The 25843-nt window shown below is 36.4% G+C and overlaps 1 protein-coding gene across 1 annotated transcript in view; it reads left to right on the top strand.

Moving 5' to 3' along the window:
* The window catches only part of cxxc1a (CXXC finger protein 1a), a 70734-nt gene that overhangs the window by 28990 nt on the left and 15901 nt on the right, over nt 1-25843 (top strand). Inside the window, exons 8-11 of the mRNA XM_028813294.2 lie at nt 4705-4892; nt 10103-10310; nt 12171-12281; nt 17705-17754. Coding sequence (XP_028669127.1) covers nt 4705-4892; nt 10103-10310; nt 12171-12281; nt 17705-17754 — 557 coding nt within the window. The remainder of the gene's footprint in view (nt 1-4704; nt 4893-10102; nt 10311-12170; nt 12282-17704; nt 17755-25843) is intronic.

Raw genomic sequence — 25843 nt, forward strand, 5'->3', positions numbered from 1 at the left:
CTGGATTTTATGTGCTGTGATCAAATTTCAAATATAAACTATATTCACTCAATAGTTTCAGCTCTCTGTTATATTTATTTGTTATTCATAGGATTTAAGATGTAAATATAATAATTAAGACTTAATTAGAGAGAGTAATACAAAATATAATGTGCTAATTTATTTTTACCTACCATGTAAGCTCCATAATATAGTTTAAATATTATTAACAATGGAAAGGAATCTATTACAGACACGGCATGTCTCTTCTGTCTTAAGAATGAAATGCCTGTCTCAATCAGTTCTCCTGTCTAATTAATGCTGCATCTGTTGTGTAACTTTGTTCTAAAACACTCCTTTATTTGCAAGGGCCTTTAGTGTTGGATGGAATTCTGCTCAGGGGTGATTTAGTATTTATATCTTCAGTACTTCTTTTTGTTTGTTTTTAATCTTAATAGATATAACACATAAAATTTATAAAAAGTATTTTTACTTAGATGATTAACTTTTTTGTAATTGTTATTTTTCTCACTCTAATTAATTAATTTTAAAGATTAGCCAGAAACCTCTTTACTTTATAATTATTTACATTTTTGTTTGTTTAAATAATTCAGAGCCGAGAACTCTACATATGAGACAACTTAGTTTAGAAATGTGTATGTATATATATATATATATATATATATATATATATATATATATATATATATATATATATATATATATATATATATATATATATATATATATATATATATATATATATATACAGTATATACAGTGGGGCAAAAAAGTATTTAATCAGCCACCAATTGTGCAAGTTCTCCCACTTAAAAAAATGAGAGAGGCCTGTAATTTTCATCATAGGTATACCTCAACTATGAGAGACAAAATGAGAAAAAAAATCCAGAAAATCACATTGTCTGATTTTTGAAGAATTTATTTGCAAACTATGGTGGAAAATAAGTATTTGGACAATAACAAAAGTTCATCTCAATACTTTGTTATATACCCTTTGTTGGCAATGACAGAGGTCAAACGTTTTCTGTAAGTCTTCACAAGGTTTTCACACACCGTTGCTGGTATTTTGGCCCACTCCTCCATGCAGATCTCCTCTAGAGCAGTGATGTTTTGGGGCTGTCGCTGGGCAACACGGACTTTCAACTCCCTCCAAATATTTTCTATGGGGTTGAGATCTACAGACTGGCTAGGCCACTCCAGGACCTTGAAATGCTTCTTACGAAGCCACTCCTTTGTTACCCGGGCGGTGTGTTTGAGATCATTGTCATGCTGAAAGACCCAGCCACGTTTCATCTTCAATGCCCTTGCTGATGGAAGGAGGTTTTCACTCAAAATCTGACGATACATGGTCCCATTCATTCTTTCCTTTACGCGGATCAGTCGTCCTGGTCCCTTTGCAGAAAAACAGCCCCAAAGCATGATGTTTCCACCCCCATGCTTTACAGTAGGTATGGTGTTCTTTGGATGCAACTCAGCATTCTTTCTCCTCCAAACACGACGAGTAGAGTTTTTACCAAAAAAGTTCTATTTTGGTTTCATCTGACCATATGACATTCTCCCAATCCTCTTCTGGATCATCCAAATGCTCTCTAGCAAACTTCAGACGGGCCTGCACATGTACTGGCTTAAGCAGGATTTGAGTCCCTGGCGGAGTAGTGTGTTAGTGATGGTAGCCTTTGTTACTTTGGTCCCAGCTCTCTGCAGGTCATTCACTAGGTCCTCCTGTGTGGTTCTGGGATTTTTGCTCACCGTTCTTGTGATCATTTTGACCCCACGGGGTGAGATCTTGCATGGAGCCCCAGATCGAGGGAGATTATCAGTGGTCTTGTATGTCTTCCATTTTCATAATTGCTCCCACAGTTGATTTCTTCACACCAAGCTGCTTACCTATTGCAGATTCAGTCTTCCCAGCCTGGTGCAGGTCTACAATTTTGTTTGTGGTGTCCTTTGACAGCTCTTTGGTCTTGGCCATAGTGGAGTTTGGAGTGTGACTGTTTGAGGTTGTGGACAGGTGTCTTTTATATTGATAACGAGTTCAAACAGGTGCCATTAATACAGGTAACGAGTAGAGGACAGAGGAGCCTCTTAAAGAAGAAGTTACAGGTCTGTGAGAGCCAGAAATCTTGCTTGTTTGTAGTTGACCAAATACTTATTTTCCACCATAATTTGCAAATAAATTCTTTAAAAATCAGACAATGTGATTTTCTAGATTTTTTTTTCTCATTTTGTCTCTCATAGTTGAGGTATACCTATGATGAAAATTACAGGCCTCTCTCATCTTTTTAAGTGGGAGAACTTGCACAATTGGTGGCTGACTAAATACTTTTTTGCCCCACTGTATATGTGTGTGTGTATATATATATATATATATATATATATATATATATATATATATATATATATATATATATATATATATATATATATATATATATATATATATAATTTAGAAAAGTAGCCACCTTGCCCCACTAGCAAAACCTCAACCTAAGAATCTTTTTTCAGACTTCTCCGTCTATCAATTTTAAAATGTTAAAGTACACACAGTATTTTTACATTGTGTAACTTTATATGTATATAATATAAACATTGAACTTTTTACACTTCAAGGTTTGTGCAGTCTATCTTGTATAGTGCACACTCTATTTTAATTTTACAGCAACGTTTGTATTCATCAGTTTACTGTACACCACATTCATATGGAAGTCACATCCTTTCTCTCTGTCTGGGCTATTTATTTCTAAGGATTTCATGAAAATACAGAAACAACTTGTCATTTAATAAATTAGGAGCTTTATTGGCATGCAGTTTTTGAGTCTGCCAAGCATCATTCCTGAATTTAAAAGCTTGACTTCCGATGGGGATTATAACACGGTCTATGTCTTTCTGATTAAAGAGAGTCTTTCATTGACAAATTGCTTGCCAGAGAAATTTTAGGACAAGAAGCTCTTTTAACTCTGCTACCATCACAAAATCTTTCAGTTGCAGTTTTTAAATACATCTGACATACTCTCTAGGTGGTCAACACACAAGTTGCATTTATTTTTAAGGATGTTACTGAAAGGTTCACACAAAAAAAAACTAAAGGAGTGTAATTTACAGTTTTAAATTGTCATGAGCAGTATGGTGCCTTGGTGGTTAGTGCTGCTGCTTCATAGCCCAAAGAGACTGAAGAGTGCAAGCTTGACCTGGTTTCTGTCTTTGTCGGGTTTCCTCATTCTCCCCGTATCTTCATGGGTTTCTCCCAATGTACTCCAGCTATATTACAGTTTCTGAAAGATATGCGTCATAACTTAAGCATGCTTACCCCGGCCAGCTTAAATGACAGATCTACTGTATTTCCATGAGACAATGTGCCCTTAAATGCATAGCACACTGTGTCACTTGTATCTTGCTTCTTTTTACCCACAAGTTTGGATTATGGAAGTTCAATACATAAATATATGGATTTTACACACATATATACCCTTTTTCATTGTTTATCTTAGGTCAGGTTGGGGAGCATACACTGGTACTGTGCATACTGGAAATGACCATTTATCTGCCGCAGCCAGGTGTTACGTGGGCGTCCCCTTGGCCTGGTCCAACCACTCGGGTCCTCAACAGTGAGGATCCTGTGATCCAGACCACCCTTAGGGAATTGCTTCACATGGCCATAGTGCCATAACTGACACTCCCTCACAATGCAGGTAATGTGCCTCATTTGGGACTCTGAGCAACCACTCATTCGACACAAAGTCAAACCAGTAGTACCCAAGGACTCTCCGAAGAGACACAGTGCCAAAGGAGTCCAGACTTCATCTCAGGTCACTGGATAGCCCTCCTGTCTCTCAACTATATAGCAAAACAGGAAGCACCAGTACTGTAAAGACTTGGTTCCTCATCTTTTTGTAAAGATATCAGGCGCGCTACACACACCCCTGTCCAGTGACCTCGTGACCCCTTGCCCCATGCTCTCCTAATCCGTCTACTTCATAGGAAGAGTCACCAGATGCATGAATGTCTGTGCTGAGGTAAGTAAACCTCTCGACAAGGTCGACATTCTCCCTGCAGATAGACACACTGCAGTTGACTGTGCCCAAGAGGTCATTAAAGGCCTGGATCTTGGTTTTTATTCATGACACTCACAAGCCCAGACACTCAGACTCCATGCTCATGCTTTACCACCAGCCTGGAGAATGTTCACTGTGGATATCACAGATCCATGCAGCTTTTCCTACCCTCATCTGATTCACAATCTGTGCAATCTCCAAGAGGTAGGGTGGTTCACAGCTAATCGGAGTATTGTTCACCTTAGCCAGTTATAAATGTTTTGCTTAAATTTACAATGTACTACTGTGTTAACATGTTAGTTTTGTTATTTAAGGACTAAGATTAAAGTATACAAATAAAAATGTAAACATTCTTGTATGTATGTGTATATTTTGAATTTTATACATTGCTTGTGATAGAATGGCACTCTTATCAAATGTATTGTTTGTTCAACAATCACGTTTAAACTTCCATTCATCCTTCCTTTTCCTGCTTCTTCTTTATTCATTGAAGACTTACTTTGGGAAACTAAAATTCATTACAGAATGATTAGGAAAAAAATCTAAATGTAATGGAAATTTGGTAATTTTAGTAATAAATATCTGTAATTTGTCACTTCTTTTATATGCCCTTTAGCTCTCAATAATTGTAGCTTTGTAATTTGTCTTTCAGAAAGAAGACTACAAATATCGTCGTCATAAACAGAAGCAAAAACACAGAGACAAGACTAAGCATAGTGATCGAGGTGACACTAAGGATTCTGGGGGCTTGCGTCAATGCTTGGGACCTGGTTGTGTGGAAGTGGCACGCTCAAACTCCAAGTACTGCTCTGAGGACTGTGGCATGAAGCTGGCTGCCAAGTAAGTATGGTGGATTGAGGTTGGTAAGAAGCTCCATTTACATTAAAATAATTTTATTGCCACTTTTTCTATGCTTATTTGCACTAGTTTAACTTTTAGATTCCAGATATATTGCTTTTAGTGTTAACACATACTGTATATAGCAGAGTTTTTCTTATTCTTGTGAAGAAGTATGACATGCAAGTACATTATTAAATAACCCATCTTTTTTATTTTTTTGTGCTCAAGATTTTTATTGATAGTAAAAAGCAAGAAAGAGACACACAGTTGACAATTTAAAACAATAATTATAGTTGTAAGAAATCAAGAACACCTTGCCATCACCAGTACAAGAAGGGATTAACCCAAAATTGATAATTTTTTTTATATGTTACTTACACCATGTGTTTCATAGTGATGACTGAGAAAAACATTTTAATCTCATGTTTTTATGGCAGGGTCACAGGGCAGCTGGAGCCTTTCCTAGCAGTCATAGGACACAAGGCAGGAACAACACATGGGTAGCATGCCAGTCCACCACAGGGTGCGAACACACACACACAAACACAGATACTTTCATAGAGAATGCAGATTAAAAAATTTTGTTATAATACAAGCCAATCATGACCAATAATATTAAACGGAAAACAAAATGAAACCATCCCTGGGGGAGGGGGGAATCTCATGTTACTCATGTTGCATAATCCACAGGTTAGTTAATCATTCATTTATTCACAACATGCTAAACATATGCCTTTTTTGTTAAAAGTATCGTTAACAATAATAGATGCTTCCAGAAAGGTCAGTGCAGGGCATAAACAGGAAATATGTTCAAATGAGACTGAGCTTTTGAACCGAAGATCTGCTTCTCCCCTTTATTCAAGTGTCCTGTCTTCAATTCAAAAACTCAATCTCCTGTGAATTATGTTTATTTTATATTGATGTGCTTTGATTTTTCTAGAAGTATCCGTTTAACATAATTTTAGCAAAAAAATGCATGTGTTTTATGTGTTGTGAATAAACGACTGGATAACAGACTGTGAATTATGTGACACAAGTAAAGTTGGATTCATTTGCATAGCATAGGTTGCCGCTGGCTTGTATTATATCATAAACTTTTTTCCTCTGCTTTATATGAAAACTTGAGATTAAATATTTTTTCACTATGTAACACACAGGTAACATATTAAAAAATCTTTTTTGGGTGGAATATTACTTTAAGGGAAGAAATCAAATCAAAGAGGGAAGGTCAAGGATGAGACACTGGAAAATTGCCATCCAGTCCTTAACTAGTTTCTGTCTGTGAATATTGGAGCCGGATACCTGTTAATCTATGCCATTTAAGTAGAAGTAAAGTGTATAAGAAACATTTATATCAAATGAAAAAAGACCAATCAGTAGATTTCCAGTGAGAGGCTAACAGGAATTTTGCAACCATAGTCCCTATGAGTAACATCATCTAGTGAAAAGAAGTGAGGAAAAGTGAGAAAAATCCAAAATAAGGAGTATTTTGAGGCAAAAAATGTATACTAGAAAAGAGAATTCAAAGAGTACAGTATAAGTGATGTATATATTTGAATTGGAAAATTGACTGATAAAAAAACTAATAAAAAAAACATTACCAGAAGACAAAGAGAAGACCTCTCAGCCTTACTGAGTATATTGGCAGCAGGCTATATGATGCCTTATAAAATGTCACATGAAACCTTGCCACTGGTTTCCTTCAAATACCCACCATTTAAAAAACAAGCTTTGTATCTTGTTGACAAATCAACTCATATCTAGTATTTGTGTTAACAGGTTCAATTAAAACATATGACTCAAACAATAATACTTAATTAGTTCTAATGTATTACTTATTAGATATTAATTATTACATAAATCTGAAAACTGGTAGTTCCACCATCCTACATATAATTTTGGCCAAAAGTTCTTTCCAAGGCATGATATAAAGTTTCTCACATAAGCCTGGCTTATTTCCTTCCTACCATCCCTTAGTGTTTTTGGGACCATGCAAGTCCTTCTACTGTCTCCCACCACCATCATATCTTGGCATTTGCAAGAGCCCACTCAGAGTGGATGGTCGCTGTTGCTCCTGGAGTGTTCATCAGGAACAACTCCATTCGTTCACTCTTCCCAAGGACATACCTGATAACTTTTCCTCCACACTTTGCCTCAAATTTGGCTCTTTGTGTTTCCTTCTCTCAATCCTTTCCTTTAACCTCTGTCTCTCTTTCTTGTTTCTTCTTTCTTTTTTCTCCGTCCCAGTCCTTTATACTTCTGTGGGTGTGGTGTCCTAATTACAACTCATATAGAGACCATGAAGAAATTGAAATCAACCGTGCCCCTACTTGCAAGTGCGATCAGCCCCAATCTTCCCCTTAAACATCCCGGGGCCACCCAAACCAAACCGTTTTTATTTAAATTTGCACATTGCCTCAGACCCAAATGCATCTTATCACACACTGATTATGAATGATGCCTGCACAGACTTTCTGTCATCTTTACTCCATAGCTTTGGTTTGAGCAAAGCAGTTGGGTCTCCTGTAGAAACTGGAAGCTGAATCACATTAACTATTACCACTTGCCAACAGTGTGTTACTCCTTACTGTGCCGGTTACTATTGGAGGCATCCCTCCTCAGCCACTAATGCTGTAAGAAAGTAGTGGCAATATGCTTACACCATGTGCACAGTATTTACCTATGTGCAGACAAAGTATAAAAATGTAAAAGTAAAACAATATTTATTGAAATCAAATAATAGCAGTAGAAAATTTAAATGAAATAAATGATAAAAAATCTAAATAAATAGAATATCTGGATGTAAAGCCCTGACAAAAATACATATTTGTTTCAAACTCGGAAGCTTTAGCTTTCGTATCCTTATGGAGAGTACTGCTTAAGAGTGGCACAAAAGGGAACATCTGTGCCAAAGAGGAAACCTGTCTTTGGGTGACTTGTCTTAACTTTGAAATTAGGCTGATGCATGGACTATGTCTCTCGGGTCCAGCTCGATGGAGTTTCCGTTCACCCTCAGGCGTTCTTGTCTTTGTGCCAAAAGAACCACATGAGTTTCCAGATCCAGTGATGCTACACAGGCATAATTGGCCAACCAGTCTAATTGTGGACAGCTTGTCCTAGAAGCTTTAATCATAAACGTATGTGCAAAACACTTTATCTTATATTGTCAAGGGTGTTTATCTGTAAGGTGTCCAGTTCCCTTGGGAATAGATGATCCCATCTGGCATTTACTTATAGACTATTCAGTCATTCTAAAACTAAGATTATAATGTAATTTATACATTAAGATAGCATAACAGGAAATGTGTATGGAGTTTCACAGATGCATAGAAGTATATAAGCATAAAACAAATTCTCTTCATGACAGTTACTGCCATGTGTTGCTCCTTCTTGGATAGGCTCTACACTCCTGCAACATTGAATTGAATTAAGTTGGTTTAAGAATGTTGTTTGTTTGATATTGTACAATGCAGCAGAAATAATATTGTTTCTAAAAACAAAACAGCAATGAGAAAGAAGTGCTGAAGTGAACAGAAACTTTTTTCAAAAATTGTCCTTTTTAGTGTGCTTATCCTAGTAGGAGTGAAAAACATTTTATTTATGGAAATGGAATACTTCACCTTGTGATTGTTGCAGCAAAACTATTCTGTAGCTCCCAGCCACCCTGAAATGGATTAAACAAGCTCAGAAACGCAATTATGAATTAATGAAACTTTACATGCTCCAGGTCACCACAGCACTGCTCAGTGAAAAATAAAATACAAAGAACTAAAAGGAAAAAAATTAAAAAATCATAAGAAAGAAACTTACTTCAAAACAGTTATTTTTTTCTGTAGTAGTCTTCGGTGCTTGTGTGGAGTTCACTCTCTGTTTGAGCCCCGTCTTCTTTTCACTTTGCAATTAGTATATAGTTCAAGGATGGCAGGCAGTGACAATAATAAAGCTATGAATGTTATCTTTCTCTTCTAACTTAAGTATTCTTTTCATTTTCTTCTTGTATTGTAACACACGAGTGAGAGAAGAGCATTATTTTTTTTTCAAGCTTCTTTTTCCCTATTTAACTGAAACGTTTGAGTGTAACTTGATTATTGTGGTGGATGGCCAGGGCCCTTTCCTACTAGGGCTGCAGATATGCACAGGGCACTGCCTCCCCCAGAGCACTAGATTGTAGCCTCCCTGGGTTGCATTGGTGCCTTGGACTCCCAGAGGCCTCCATGGGAGTTGGGGTTTGGCACAGCCCTTTTAGGCTCCATGGTGGCCACTAGGGGGAGCTGCAGAGCCCTACTTTGTTGGTCTTCTGCCACCCCGGAGTACTTCCGGACTTCACTAACAAGCCACCTGGAGTACTCCTAGGTGTAGCATAAAAGGAGCCGCCTGCCTTCTCTTGGGGAGCCAGAGATGGGAGGAGGAGGAGGAGGACAATGACAATGAAGCTTGCTGAAGGAGGAGTGAAGGAGACAGAAAGAAGTAAAGTGATGTGCTGTGAATATTGAGCTTTTGTACTGTGTTGGTTAGTGGAAAACGTATGTGAGAAGTTTCTCACCTGTAAATAAAAACCGTGTGTTGTGCTGAACTTGTGTCTTTGCATCTGTGCGAGTCAGGTTTGTGGAGCTAGTGCGCCCCCTGGTGTCCACACCATTTTTCCTTTAAAGTTTTCAGACAAAAGTTTAAACAGAGAAATTAATGTGAGGTTGTGTTGGAGGAACTGTAGCTTTGTCAACTACCTAGGAAAGAACACTGTGCTTCACATGTATTTACTTTACCAGATATCACAACATGTCTACAGCAGAAAAAGATTTTGTGGCCATATTTATATGTTGATACCATGTAAGTTCTGAGAATACAAAAACTGATGGCGCTGGTAATTTTTTTGAGTTGTGGAACTTCTTTTAATATGACTGTGTCCCTGCATGTATATCCAAAACAGATAAGTTTCTAAAGGTGAAACTAAGACTACCATAACGATATTGTTTTATTTTTGACATGGCCTCTTTTCCAAATAACTGTTGTTATGTAAATGTCTGTGATGCGGTTATTAATGTCAGAAAATGTGTGTATAGTCTGTTTATAATCACAATGTATTATCAAGCTCTTTAGCTGCTCTCTAAGCTTCCCAAACACTGCCCACTTCTTTTTTTATGTGAACATTTATTTATTTTCAATTTAACAATCATCTTTTCAATTCCATACTTTTTGTTTTTAATCTGCAGTCGCATTTATGAAATTCTGCCCCAGCGAATTCAGCAGTGGCAACAGAGCCCGTGCATTGCAGAGGAACAGGGAAAAAAGCTTTTGGAAAGAATCAGACGTGAGCAACATCAAGCACGAATGAAGTTGCAAGAAATGGAGCGACGCTTCCATGAGCTTGAGAACATCATCATCAAGGCCAAACAACAGGCTGTGCAGCATGATGAGGAAGTATGTAGGCCATAACAAAAAAATTGGTGTCAATAAAATGTGAAATTTTCTGAAAATGTTTGAAAGTTATGTTTAGTATTTTAGAAATGTAACTTGCTTTTTGCAGTTATACCATGCTGTCATTTGCTCTAGACCCAGGGGTCCTCAACCACTGTCCTGGAGGGCCGCCGTGGCTGCAGGTTTTTGCTCCAACCCAATTGCTTAATAAGAAGCACTTATTGTTCAAGTAACACTTCTGCTTCATTTTAGTTGTCTCACTCGTTAAGATTTTGAACCCTTATTGCTTGTTTTAGTCTTAAACAGCTGTATTCTTGGTTTTTAATTGCTCCTAATTTCGCAATAGCATGCAAATGACAAAAGGGACCAGCATTTCTCCATTTAGTTGTTTCCATTTACACCTGTGTGTATTTATTGTGCACTATTGTGTTTAATTAAATACTTGGAAGGAAAGTGGAGAGAAAAAAGTGAAGGACTGAGAATTACTCATCCGTTTTAGCCTTCAAATCATTTGGATGATATCCTTAGAAAGGGGAAGAAAATCTAGGATATCAAAATTACCTGACATAGCAAAATTAAAGCACTAACAAGCCATGAAATTAAATTATTGGCAAGAATTGCTTTCTAATTAAGCAACCGGGTTTGAACAAAAACCTGCAGCCACTGCGGCCCTCCAGTGCTGTGATTGAGGACTAGTAGTAGGAGCAGTATTCCATAATTTTGTTTAAAGAATAGTCTATCTCTGAAAGAGGTCTACAGTGACAACTTACTGTGCATTAGTCCAAACATTAAAAAAAATCTTTCCAAATATGTCCACTTTGCCATGGAAATAATAATAGTTTCATCACATATGCTATCTCTGTTTCCGAAGTATGCCTGTGGAATTAATTAAATTTTATCACTGTTTGAGGGAAAGGTGCTAGTTCTCCTCTGCTTTCACAATGGAGTACAAAATTTGAGCTTAATGTGAAGAAAGGTGTACACATGAAGAAGGCAACAAAGTGATATCTGAAACCACTCTTTGGGTAGGATATCACAAGTAAACTGTTACAAAAAACATCACTAACTATTTAGCACCAAATGCTGATTTTCCTAAAATAACATGAAAGCAAAATGAAAAACCTCTGCACCTATAGTTTCCATTATCTCCTGAAATATTCAGAAAACCACTCTGTTGCTTGTCTTCAGTGTATTCATGACTAACCTGTACAAAATACAGTATATTGCAGCACTATATTATATTGATTTTCTTCCAAAATATACCAGTTGCATGAGCCTCACAGCAGCTGCATTTTTGCCTGTTTGATTGTCCAGCTCTAGTAGAAATGTCTCTTCAGTAGTCCTTTCTGATTTAGATCTGTAATAAGGATTACTGTCATGTTCACAGTTGGTACCGTATTAATGGTATAAGACATCATTTTCTTGTATAAATACTTGTGTATTAAAATAAAAAAAGAAAACCTCAATTTAAAAGTGAGTGTTTCCAAACTGCAAAGGGAATTGTGCAGTGTCAGGATGTGAATCGATGCACAGGAACATTATCTGGTAGAAATTGGACACGTGTCATTCAATTAATTTAATTCGAACTCCCACCCTCCCCTACTCCCAGTCTGGTCCACCTCGATTAGCTGCAGTTGTAAATCATGTGGCGTGGTGGCTTCTTTTTACTATTTATATGTTTGCTGAAAAAGTATCTCCGCGACAACACACCTTGATTACGATAATATAACTTAAATTTGAAAATTATCCTTTATGCAGAAAAAGTATCTCAGTGACAACACACCTTGATTATGATAATATAACTTAATAAATTTGAAAATTATCCTTTATGTTCACTTTCTTTTCTTTTTGTTTTTTGTCCAGGTGAATGAAGGTGATAGTGATGACACAGACCTTCAGATATTCTGTGTATCCTGCAGCCATCCGGTCAACCCCAAGGTGGCACTGCGACACATGGAAAGATGCTATGCCAAGGTCTGTATTTTTTTTACTTTGTCCTATATTCTTGTTTGCTAATTTACCCCATTTTGCATAGTGTTTATGTATTTTTAAGAGCCTCAAGTATCTTTTACAACAGATTGAACAGATTTTATATGATATTTCTATTGCTGGCTGGTTCATTTAGCTGCTTAATGTTTCCACTTTTGTTCTTTTCCCTCCTTCCTGTGCATTTTTATTCATGTCAGAACGAAGGAATCAATACGGGAACAACACAGTGTTCCAAATGAAGAAGAACCAGAAAGTTATCTTCCCTTTATCAACAAAACACTCTCCTGTCTTACCTTGTTCTCTCTGTGTTCCTTTCATTCTCACATGACCCTAGCCTGTCTTCTTCCCAACACATAAGTCATCACTGTAACTCCCCTCCTAACTAAAGCCAATCACAATTGCAGTAGCACCTGAGACAGTGTGGTCCCATTTTACCCAGCTAGGGGACCATGTGTTTCTGTCCTTCATTCATTCGTCTGTCTGGCCTCTTAGAGGTGAGTCACTTGCCCTGGGGCTGCCGGATCACCTGTGCTCTAAACTCCTAGGGAAACGTTACTTGCTTCCCCTCCAGCTTCTAATCTCTGTCTTTTGCCCTGCTGCTTCTGGTCTTTTTACTTCCTGTGCACCATGCATAACAGAATATCACTGAAGCTGTTAATTAAGTATACGGTTAAGGAAGTATCATTAGGCTTTATTGCTAAATATAGCTGTCATTCTAATAGGTACCGTGTTTCCCCGAAAATAAGACCTACTCCAAAAATAAGCCCCAGCATGATTTTCAGGCTGCTCTGTAATATAAGCCCTACCCCAAAAATAAGCCCTAGTCAAGATCGTCAGCTAAAAAGTAAGGTGCCTAAGGCCAGGTTTATACTTCATGCGATGCGACACGTGTGCCCAAAACATCCATTAAATTCCTAGGACACCTTGCCACAATATCTCTGAAAAGGATGTTTAATGATTACACCCATCAATTCGGGGATGCGCCTATTCCAGCAGCATCAGCGCAAGACAGAAACAAAAGCCCTGGACAGGGCATCAGCTCATCACAAGGTGAACACAAACACTCACATACACCAACGTCATTGTAGCTTCAACAAATCCCCAAACCTTCATGTCTTTGGATGGAAAACTGAGCACACTGTGGAAACCCACCAGGAAAAACATGCAAACTCCAGGCAGGGAACACAAGAGACGTGACTCCCTGCGAGACAGCAGTGCTACCATTCTGCCACCGTGCCAGCCCATACAGTATGTGTAACTATTAGCAGTATTCATTATTTAAACAAAGTTAACAATTTATCTGTAAAATGTAACATACATATTTTAATGCATTTCATCATGAAAGTGATATTAAGTATAAATCTAAGAATTCTAAATGTGCAGAGAGCTGGAATATCATAAATGTAATGTGTTCTGTGGGGCGATTGCTGCTGTCAGATCAGGAGGAAGCCCCAGAAGCACGTAGCGATTTAACAACTGGATCGGTTTTAAATGACGTTTACGTTGGTCTACTTTAATAAAAAAGTAAAAAACGAGGTTAAAGTGGACATTTTGAGGTTAAAACTGAAATTTTTACGTAAATCACAAAATAGACATTTTCATTATGTCCTTATTTTTTTTCTCTGTGGCTCAAATATGCCGAGGTACCAAAAAAAAAGACTGCACAGAAGATGGTATGTGAGACTTTTAAAATATATCGTGTCATTACTTTGGGGAATATGCGACACTTGAATATCAAAGCACCACAAATGCATTTGTATGTCGGCATTTTGCTTCACCATATCGAACCATTCATCAAACGCACAACGATCCTGGAGGATCCTAAAAGCGGCTGGAGTAGCAAGAAATTCAGGCTGGAATTCAGGGTTTGAATGTGGAGAGTTATGACGATATTCCAGAAGATGACATGACTGTATTTGGATAAATGTATATTGTTGTACATGAATAAATATGACATCCCCTGAAACTAAGCCCTAGTGCATCTTTTGGAGCAAATATTAATATAAGACCCGGTCTTATTTTCAGGGAAACACGGTATGAAAATGAAAACAACACTACCATGTGATGGTTAGATGTATCAAAAATTGATTATAATTCTCAAGACATAATATCTACAATTTTCCTGTTTGAAAAATTTGACATTTCTTGTTATTGTTTCAGTATTTTTGAGCCATTCCTTCTTTCTCTCTTATATTGGCTTCAAAATGCTTTTTTCATTTACCATTTGAAAGATATCATCATTCATCTTGTGGTGTTGCCATTTAATTATCTTCATGCTTCTCCACAGTCATATTACAGGAGTCTCAAATCTGCTTCTTTCTTCTTTTCAAACCATGTATTTCTTAACTCTATAGGTTTACTCCTAACATTTCAGTCCCAGCTTCTAAAACTTTTCTGTTTATTCATTAATTGAATAACACACATTAACTTTTTACATTTATCTATGGCTATTTCATTTATTACCTTATTTTTTTATTTTTTTTATTTTGATACTAACCAACAGTATGACTTTTGTATGTCAACACTGATCTTCTGGTATCTTGTCTCTTTTAATTCTCCATTTTCCACACCATAACTAAATCATTAGCAATTTTTTTTTTGAATATTAAATCCTACATTGTGTCAGATAGCATCATTTCTAAATATGTTAAGAATATGAATAGCTATAATAACTGCATTTGTCTTCCACTGCACTTTTTTTATATAGAAATGTTTTTGATTGTTCAACAATGGTAAAAAAAATTACCGCAATAAATCTTGGGAAGAGATGTCTTGTGTTGAACAAATGAAAACCTACCTTCTTGTTCTACATTGGCTGCAGTATTGAAATATGATGCTGACTTGGAATCATATGTTTATAGCCTTTAATGTGCAAAAAACACAGAGGTGAGAATGTATCAAGCTTCAGCAAAGAAGCTAACATTTATGTCAGATGAAGTTACTGTTTTCCTAAGAAAGTGTTAATTTTTGTTAGTAGTGTTGATGCCCCGGTGCACATGTCAGAGATTAGAATCCACAGTTTTTTTTTCCGTATCTAATGGCCAGTTGACTTGTACGTTGTCAGTATTTTACTGAGGCAAATGCTGCAAGCCTGCCTGTGCTTTGGCACCACAGTTTGAAATTGGTGGTCTACAACTTGTGAAAAGGGCTTGATATCTCTGCATTACTTTACTCTTATAATGCAGACATTTTGACCTTGTGTGCTTACTATTTCTTTTTAAGGGATATGTTCTAAAACAGCCCTGTGATGCTCTGTTATGAGCAACAAAGTTCTTCAAAGTATTTTGCAATATGCTGTTGATTTGTTTGCTTTCAGTTGCCCTTTGGACATATTGTTGTAGCTCAGAAGAAAAGCAAACACAATTAGAATTATGGAGTGGGGTAAGCTTTACTCAAGCAGTTTGAAGTCAGGTGTACTCACTACCCATTACAGCCTAGCGTCAGGTGAGTATTTGACCCATGCAAGTCAGAGTCACACTTGCATGAACAGGGACGAGTTTGCTTTGCTTTAAAAAAGTTCCCCCAATAGCAAGGAAAGTGATCCACTGTGGCTGTTTCAGATTGCTGATTCAAAATTAAAAAGCCAGCTTCCAGCCACTCTCAAGGGAAATTCAGGAGACTGTGTCCTCTCAATGTTGTATTACCAAAGCAGTTCAGCATAATGAATAATGTTCTGTGTACAAAAAAGTGACCTTAAAAGAAACAGAAAATGCATCTGGTACCAGCTTCACAGAGGAGTTTTGTGAGTCTTTGCCTTTTAACCAGTGCTTCCAGGATTGCCCATGCTAATGCTGCATGAATTGGGTAAAATAGGCAAGAAATTGATCTTCACTTACAGTTTGCTACACTGGGAATGCACACAGTTTTGAGTGTTTTAATCATTGCTTAAAAGATACATTTTAGCATTTCTTAATTGATCAAGTCACCCTGTGAGTCCAGCAAACAGCATAGCGTGTTGAAATTAGGATTTAAAATTGGATGATTTTCTCTGAAGTACAGTAGTCAGTTTTTTGATGCATTAGTATGCCATCCAGGGTTGATCCCAACCTTGTGCAGATGCTTTTGGTACAAGATATGTCTACATATAAATGTATGCATAAATGGCAGTTCTTCATTGACCATTCAAATATAGTTCTTTTCTAGTTCTTGGGCAGTCAAGTCAATATGTACTTGTGTCTCAGATCCTTCACACTTTATTTTATATGTACATTCAGTTCATCTATTTAAATAGTTTGGGTCTGGAGAACAATTCTCATAGGAATCGTACACTTTATTGATGGACACAGTGGTCTTGCAATGGAATGAGTAACAAACAAATTCATCAGCATGAACAGTTTTTATTATTATTATTGATTATATTTTTATATATTAATCATTATAAGGTATTCTGGGTCAGTAGATATTATATGCGTAGAGTTCTAAATTGGGATGCCAATTTTGATCACATTTCATAATCATGGTTGACCTCTATCATTTGATTTATAATTAGTGATTTTTGATAAGAGACTCATAGTTCAGTAACACAAAAATAATTCAGAAATAAGTTTCCCAGAAAATGTTTTTTCCACATTATGAGAAAACATGTTAAGAAACTGTCTCTTCACATTACTGAAAAGAGAAGCACTGAAGAAAAGCTCATGATCACACTTGGCAGCCAGGCATATGCTTAGCTCGTTAATTATAATTTGACTGATATCCATATTATGCTGAGGTAGTTTCCTGCCATAGTTAAGATACGTATTTAACCTATTATTGAAGTTTGTGAGTGAAATATGCTACTGAAGTATTCTAGGGTACAGTAGATGATTTAGCAACTACAGTGTTTCTTGTGTAATCATGAACACATGCAACTTGTTTAGCTGTGAGACCCCCAGTTAGATTTGTAGTTTTTATTTCGGTTATTTGGTGGACTGGAAAATATTGTGTTTATAATTCCAATGATTTTATCTTTCGTTTTTCAACTAAGTGGTGTCACTTTATTTTGATATAGCTCTCAGTTGTTAGAGCAGTCCAAAAGTCATATGTGAGTACGAAGGTGTATGCTATGTTCATATGCTATAGCACTGGCGGAAAACATGTTTTACAATTGAAACTTCCTTCAAAGCTCCCTTAAAGTTTTTGGGTATTTGGTTCAGCAATCGGCATGCACACTGTTTGTAAAACTAGTTATGCAAACATCTTCATGTCTTCTGCACATCTCCTGCTGCAGATCTTTTGGAATGAATGGTTTAGCAACAGTTAAAATCATTGGTGGTATTCTCATTTTATCAGTGCAAATGACATACAACCTTTCCAGGTCTGCTTCACTGATTGAGTGAATCTGTTTGAAGCTGCAATCAAACAGCCAGGTTAAATTTTAATTTTAATGCATAGAAATATATGAAAACTTTTGTTTTTTTGTCTTACAGTATGAGAGCCAAACATCTTTTGGATCTATGTATCCAACTCGGATTGAAGGGTAAGTAATCAGTATTTTGAAATACATTTAGTGATTTAACAAAAAGCATGAGTAATCTCAAAGTTGTTAAAGGAAATATTTTCTTTATAAATATAAAAATCATTTTTTGTTTTGAGTGTTTTTGATATCAATTTTCTTGTGCTGGGAAATGTTTTATCTATGTACATGTGCTTAAATACTGTAGCGCGTCATGTTCTAGAATAGAGCGGCACATTATTAATGCTTTGCTTTGTACAACATTTTGAAGATGTTTGTTTTGTGTATCACTGTACTATTATTCAACTATTTTTGAGATTAAAACTGCAATTAAGAAGTATAATTAGTCAGTTGAACAGAATAGCAAACAGTTTATCTCCTTTTTATGACATGATTTCCAGAGATCACTTTAGTCTTTTTTCATATCTATTTTTTGTACAATCTATAAGTATCAAAATTGGATCCAGGTCAAGTGCTTGCCAGTATTCCATGTAGTGGCAGCTTTACTCGTAACTTATCAGAATTGGGAGATTTTAAGAGTGGTATCCCACAAGGTCAGTGCTAGGGTAGCTACTATTTTTAATATATGTAAATGACTTGGATAGGAATATAAGTAGCGAGATGGTCAAGTTCACAGATGATACCAAGATAGGTGGATTAACAGGTAATCTAGAATCCATTCAATCATTACAGAGGGATTTGGACTGCATACGGGCTTTGGCAGATTTGTGATAAAGTTTATTGTAAACAAATGTAAAGTATTATATGTAAGAAGTAAGAGGTCTGAAAATTTAAAGTACACTTTATGAGAAGGATTTAGGAGTTTTAGTGGGGTCATAATTTTAAAATTTTAGACAGTGTTCAGAAGCCATTAAGAAGGCTAACGGAATATTGGGTTATATAGCATGATGTGTAGAGTTAGATTCCATGGAGGTTATACTCGATCTTTATAACACACTGGTGAAGCCTCATCTGGAGTACTGTGTGCAGTTTTGATCTCTAGTCTCCAAAAAGGACATAGCAGCGCTGGAAAAAGTCCAGAGAAAAGAGACTAGGTTGATTCCAGGGCTACAGGGGATGAATTCTGAAGAATGATTAAGACAGCTGAGCCTTTTCAGTTTAAGCAAAATGAATATTAAGAGGTAACATGAGTGAGGTATTCAAAATTATGAAGGGAATTAGTACAGTGGATCTTGACTGTAACTTTAAAATGAATTCAGCAGGAACGTGGGGGCACATTTGAAAACTTGTGTTACCAAGTAGTGTGGTAAACAGTAGGACATTAGGGACATTCACAATATGACTTGATGTTATTTTGGAAGAATTAAGTTGATAGGATAGGCGAGCTTTGTTGGGCTGAATTGTCCATTTTCGTCTAACTCTTTCTTAAGTTCTAATGTTCTAACTTGGTACATCATAAACATGACACAGGCGCCATCGAGAGTGGCAGCCTTTTCAGCAGCTCCGTGTACGACTTTATTTTTCTACCTTTTTTTTGTCTTTTTTAGTATTTTTTATTGATCACTCATCACTTTGTTTTATGTGGATTCGTTCCCTGGACACTTTTACTTTTATAATGTGGACATGGATTTTTGTGAATTTCCCCTTGGGATTAATAAAGTGTGTGTGTGTGTGTGTCTGTCTGTCTGTCTGTCTGTCTGTCTGTCTGTCTGTCTGTCTGTCTGTCTATCTATCTAACTAAACAGGTCCTAATGAGTTTGTAAAAAGACAGAATCTATTGAGCATCAGCTAAAGTGACTAAATAGTAGTGTAAAAATATTCCGTTTGGTGTTAGACCAGCGTTTTTTGCTTGTCAGAGAAAGAGAGAGAGCCGAACCTGCATTCAGATATTTGAAAAGCAATGTTTTTTTTTTGTAAATACAGCCCATTACTGATACTAATTTATACACACGTGCAGTTACAGCCAGATACAACAGCTTACAATAAGTCTTTGGCTCCATAAGCAGTTAATGTGAGTAAAAACGAAGAGAGGCAGGTACTTAATAATCATTTGGGCAGTCGCAGATTAAAAACAAAAATCATCCAGTATTTATCAAATAAAATAAAGCAAGTCTTTTTTCTCAAAGCAAAACATCTGATACACTTAGTAGCATTTTTAATATCTTTTACTTTTTCCCTCACTTTCATTTTGAGTGCTTTATCTCACATTTGCACTTGCTGAGTCCCACCTACATATCCCTGGTACTACAACATTTCTGCATTTAAAGATAAGTGTTTATCTGTCATCCAGTTATTTAACTAATTGAAACAATTCATAACAAACACAGTAGATGGAATGTAATTTGGTCTGAAGGATCGATAAAGCTGAGCATTATCAGCATAGAAGTTAAAGCAGATATTATGTCTTCTGACTATATCTCCCACAGGTAGCATGTAAGGGGAAAACAGTAACAATCCAAGTAATGAGTACTGAGGGACACCATTTTTAACGTAACTACTATCTTCACATTTATGTGCATACTGACATCAATTTGACAAATATAAGCTAAACCGTATAAGCACTGTACTTGAGAACACATTATTTTCAAGCCTAATTGAAAGGATCTACAGCTGCAGTTAAATGTAACAACATAATTACAGCAGTATTTACTCCATTACAAGACATTAAAATACCGTTAACCACATAAGCTGATGCTGTTTAGTACTATGACTAGTATGAAAGCCAGACTGAAACTTTTCAGGCATTTTGTAATGAATAATGTGAGTATTACTTTTCAAGTAAATTAGTACTATGTACACATGGCAATAAACTTAAACTTGAACTTCTGACAGTGATAACCCAGATTTGGCAGTAGAACAAGCAGTTGTGTGGCTCTGTGGCCTTGACAACACTTGGTGGCTTGACAGAAAGTTATTCAACTTAATATAGAGCTTGTTGACAGCACATGTACAATGCATTCAGGCCCCTTATTTCTTCCTACAATAGTGTGTCTGAATCAAAATAATAAAGGTATGAGGTTTGCTATCACTAGGCAGTTTATGTGGAAGTCAGATTTTTAGAATAAATAAAGAAAGGTGGAAGTCTGCCAAACATTATGCTTGATGGCCAAGAGTAAGAGAGATCTTCTGATGTACACTTACCATCGTAGTGCACAGCCAACAACAGCTTGATCCTTCTGCACATTGACTATTGTTGTATGGTCACAGTTCTCAAATTTTTAAATTTGTGTCCTGTTGGCAAGCCTAAAGTTATGTTATTGAATTCAGTGTGTTTCAGTAAGGGATGAAGGTTTGCTTTGCAATTCTATGAAGTGACATCACCTGGGTAATCCATGTCAGAGGGTTACTATATTCTTTTAAACTCCTAACATTGCCCTATAAACACAAGAGGTGGAACTGCAGTTAAATATTTTTGATCAAGAAACTTCCTTTTTTTCTTGGTAAGTTCCCTTAAATGTTAGGTACCCTTAAATGTAGGATTATTTTATATACATTCTTCTTACTTTACAGTACTGATTTGATGAAACTCAGAAGTAAAATAGCATTCTGTCTGTTTGTAGTTTATCTAGTTATCCATGTATTTTTTTCAACCTGCTTGTCCAGCTGAGGATTGTAGGGAACCAGTGCTTAATCTAGCACAAGGCAGAAGACAACCCTGGACAAAGTGTCAGTTCATCATAGAACATGTTCATACACAAGTGGTTGAATTTATATGGGCTAATTTAACATGACACGACACATGTTTAGAATTTTTGAAGAGGATACCCTCTTTTGGAGAGAGAGAACGAGAGAGAACATGCATACTCATTCAGTGCCCAAGCCATTTATTCCATTGAGTCGGCCTTCTTCTTTGCCTTTGTTTGCCTAAGCAGAAATATTCGGCTCATTCATTCTGCTTTCATAACTGTTGTAACTCGTACTGTATTTGTGTAGGCTCTGTAATGTTCTTTTTCAATTGACTACAATCATACTTAAATGCAATTTCTATAGCCTGAAAAAATTCCAATGTTAAATAAAAGAAAATAAATGCAGTCTGTTAACAGCTCCACATGAAAGTTGGAAAAGCTTTAGAAGAAAAAATGTAATTTTATTAAAAACGTCTCCGTCATAAATATATTTTTTCTCATTTTCTCCTTCTCTTCTGTAATGTACCAAGTTAGACTAGGTTCTTTGGTAGGTTTTCTGTAACCTGGCACCAACTGGAAGAGAATTCTATCTCATATATTTCAGGATCTTGAAACATCACCTCTGGAGTGAAATTAATGTATTTTTTAATTTGATCAAATTATTTCCTACCCAATTATAATTTAGTGAGTGATTTAAAAGTATTATAATTAGTAACAAAATCTTTCTTCTTCCTTTTATTTTAAATTAGTGTTATTTTGTTAGTGGTAGTCCTTTATTCTGCCTATAGTTTGAAAGAAGACTCACACAGATATCATGTATAACAAGTAAGAAATCATTTGTACTTGTTCATTAATTGATCTATTGAATGTTAAATGTTGTGCTGTTTCTTTCTACATTGTGTGGGGGTGTGAGTAAAAACTATTTAAATGTTTAGCTAGTTTGAGTTTGAAAACCATTTCGAAAATGCACTTTACAGTACAAGCAAGCAGTCTTTTTGACAAACTGTAGATCGATCAGTCCTATAAATCAAATTTTCAAAATTGAGTCAAATAAAATGATACAAAAAAGTGATCTCCGACAGTCCCAGGTAAAACAGGTTTTGTATTATTTTCCTTGCCAGCACTCCTCATTTTGCATGCGCTAATAATGCACAGTCAGAACTTATATAGTAAGTGTTCCTGTGCTGACAGTTTTACCTTTTATAACGCAGGCATTGAAACAACTGTGCGGTTCTGCCAAGCAGTGGGCAAACCAAGTACTGAAAATGCGTACATTACTGACACTGACACACTCGACTGTGTACTACAGTTGTGCTTGAAAGTTTGTGAACCCTTTAGAATTTTCTATATTTCTGCATAAATATGACCTAAAAGATCATCAGATTTTCACTCAAGTCCTAAAAGTAGATAAAGAGAAACCAGTTAAACAAATGAGACAAAAATATTGTACTTGGTCATTTATTTATTAAGGAAAATGATCGAATATTACATATTTGTGAGTGGCAAAAGTATATGAACCTCTAGGATTAGCAGTTAGTTTGAAGGTGAAATTAGAGTCAGGTGTTTTCAATCAATGGGATGACAATCAGGTGTGAGTGGGCACCCTGTGTTACTTAAAGAACAGGGATCTATCAAAGTCTGCTCTTCACAACACATGTTTGTGGAAGTGTATCATGGCACGAACAAAGGAGATTTCTGAGGACCTCAGAGAAAGAGTTGTTGGTGCTCATCAGGCTGGAAAAGGTTACAAAACCATCTCTAAAGAGTTTGGACTCCACCAATCCACAGTCAGACAGATTGTATACAAATGGAGGAAATTCAAGACCGTTGTTACCCTCCCCAGGAGAGGTCGACCAACAAAGATCACTCCAAGAGCAAGGCATGTAATAGTCGGCGAGGTCACAAAGGAGCACAAGGTAACTTCTAAGCAACTGAAGGCCTCTCATACATTGGCTAATGTTCATGAGTCCACCATCAGGAGAACAACAATGAACAACAATGGTGTGCATGGCAGGGTTGCAAGGAGAAAGCCACTGCTGTCCATAAAAAACATTGCTGCTCGTCTGCAGTTTGCTAAACCAGAAGGCAATTGGAAGAACGTTTTGTGGACAGATGAGACCAAAATAGAACTTTTTGGTTTAAATGAAAAGCGTTATGTTTGGAGAAAGGAAAACACTGCATTCCAGCATAAGAACCTTATCCCATCTGTGAAACATGGTGGTATCATGGTTGGGCCTGTTTTGCTGCATCTGGGCCGGACAGCTTGCCTTCGTTGATGGAACAATGAATTCTGAATTATATCAGAGAATTCTAAAGGAAAATGTCAGGACATCTGTCCATGAACTGAATCTCAAGAGAAGGTGGGTCGTGCAGCAAAACAACAACCCTAAGCATTTGGTCCTTCTGCCAAAGAATGGTTAAAGAAGAATAAAGTTAATGTTTTGGAATGGCCAAGTCAAAGTCCTGACATTAATCCAATCGAAATGTTGTGGAAGGACCTGAAGCGAGTTAATGTGAGGAAACCCACCAACATCCCAGAGTTGAAGCTGTTCTGTACGAAGGCATGGGCTAAAATTCCTCCAAGCCGGTGTGCAGGACTGATCAACAATTACCGGAAACGTTTAGTTGCAGTTATTGCTGCAAAGGGGGGTCACACCAGACACTGAAAGCAAAGGTTCACATACTTTTACCACTCACAAATATGTAATATTCGATCATTTTCCTTAATAAATAAATGACCAAGTATAATATTTTTGTCTCATTTGTTTAACTGGTTTCTCTTTATCTACTTAGGACTTGAGTGAAAATCTGATGATGTTTTCGGTCATATTTATGCAGAAATATACAAAATTGTAAAGGGTTCACAAACTTTCAAGCACAACTGTATGTGCACACTAAGAAAATAAGTGGCAGATATTTCTCAGACATATGATATCATTTTGGGAGTACAATAGGCAATACTTATTATCAGTATAATAGTGTTTATTGATGTCAGTGTGCGCTTGCTGCTTTAAACATTATTAGCACTTGCAGCTGGGCTGATTTTTCTGCTTACAGGGTAAGCAGAGCATTATGTTGTTCAATATTTTAGATAAAAGATGCAAGTTTTTAAAACAATGTTTAAAATCCAAGGGTTTGTACTCTTAAACGTTTCCTACTAGAGCATGGCTTTTCAACTTTAAGCATCCATTAGCCTATGAATGCTTTGCATGTTGTTGTTGTTATTATTGAGTAATTTAAGTCCACATTTTCATATTCTAGTGACATAATGTGACTGCAGTCACTGCTGTTTTAAGTGCAATTTAGTGGCACACAGGAGTGTTCCTTCGTTTCAGAGTATGCTGGATTCCTCAGCAAAGGAATGATCAGTATTTGTAAATGTAGTCCTCTCTTACATGGGTCACTTATTCCTTGGCATTTGCTTTATGAGAGGTGCGCACACATGTGAGTTAACTCATAACTGTCATGCTCTGTTTTGCTTAAAAAGATCTTATCTAGCTGAATAAAGTTCATCTAACCCACAGATCAAATTCTTCTTTTGCTTTATTCACTCTTTCACCGGTTGCATTGAAAAAAGTAAAAAACAAACAGAAATAGGCAGAGTCTGCTGCTTTAAAAGAAATTTCTTATCTGCCATAGCACAGAATGAATGCGCAATAGCCAAGAAAGAGAAAGGTATCCTAGTAGCAAATAGGAAAATGCATGAAGCACATCTTAAACCCCATCTCCCAACATGTAAGCACCAGCCACCCACATAATCATAAAAAAGGTTCCAAAATTTATTCCACTTCTGTCATGCAAGCAGACATTCTAAAGATACAGTGTGGTTCACGTAATCTTGCCATGCTCAGCAGAATACAGCTCTGCCGCTTGTGTAAGGGTAAGCGGATGTACAATTTAAACAGATTGCTATTTTCATGGGAACTGTTACATGTGCATAATAGAACTAAGTATTTTACATTACAGCGAGTAATTAACCATAGTAAAAAAAAAAATAGTAAAACATAATAAATTGAAAGAACATTATGTTTCATGTTGCATTAGAGGTATTCGTTGAGTTATAATGTTCTGTTTGGCTTTGAAATTAACACACACAAACTTTTTAAACCTACACTTTTACTGTAAAACTTCAGTAAAAACAGTATTTGGAATCAACTTTTCTTCAATATCGCATTGAATTTGAATTCCTTGTTTGGACTTACATCGTGACAATGCAATGTATAACTGCCTGTGAGTGAATATAATTTATTTCTCTCTAATAAATAAACCAACTTTTTGGAATGTTTGTCCCTGTGATTTGTTAATTGTCATAGCAACGCTATTCTCACGGGAAACTGTAAACATTTTAATACAAATGGTCTATCAAGATCTCCTTTGGTGTCTGTTATCCGTGGAATATGTACTACATTACCTTTCTTGTCGCCTGTTAAAATTTTACATGTTAGAATTGTTGACCAATTTTCAATACAACTAATCTTGTCCCATTGCATAGCCCATCACTCATACATAAATTACGCAATAACATT

The sequence above is a fragment of the Erpetoichthys calabaricus genome, chromosome 11 (assembly GCF_900747795.2).
Source record: "Erpetoichthys calabaricus chromosome 11, fErpCal1.3, whole genome shotgun sequence".
NCBI classification, from domain to species: domain Eukaryota; kingdom Metazoa; phylum Chordata; class Cladistia; order Polypteriformes; family Polypteridae; genus Erpetoichthys; species Erpetoichthys calabaricus.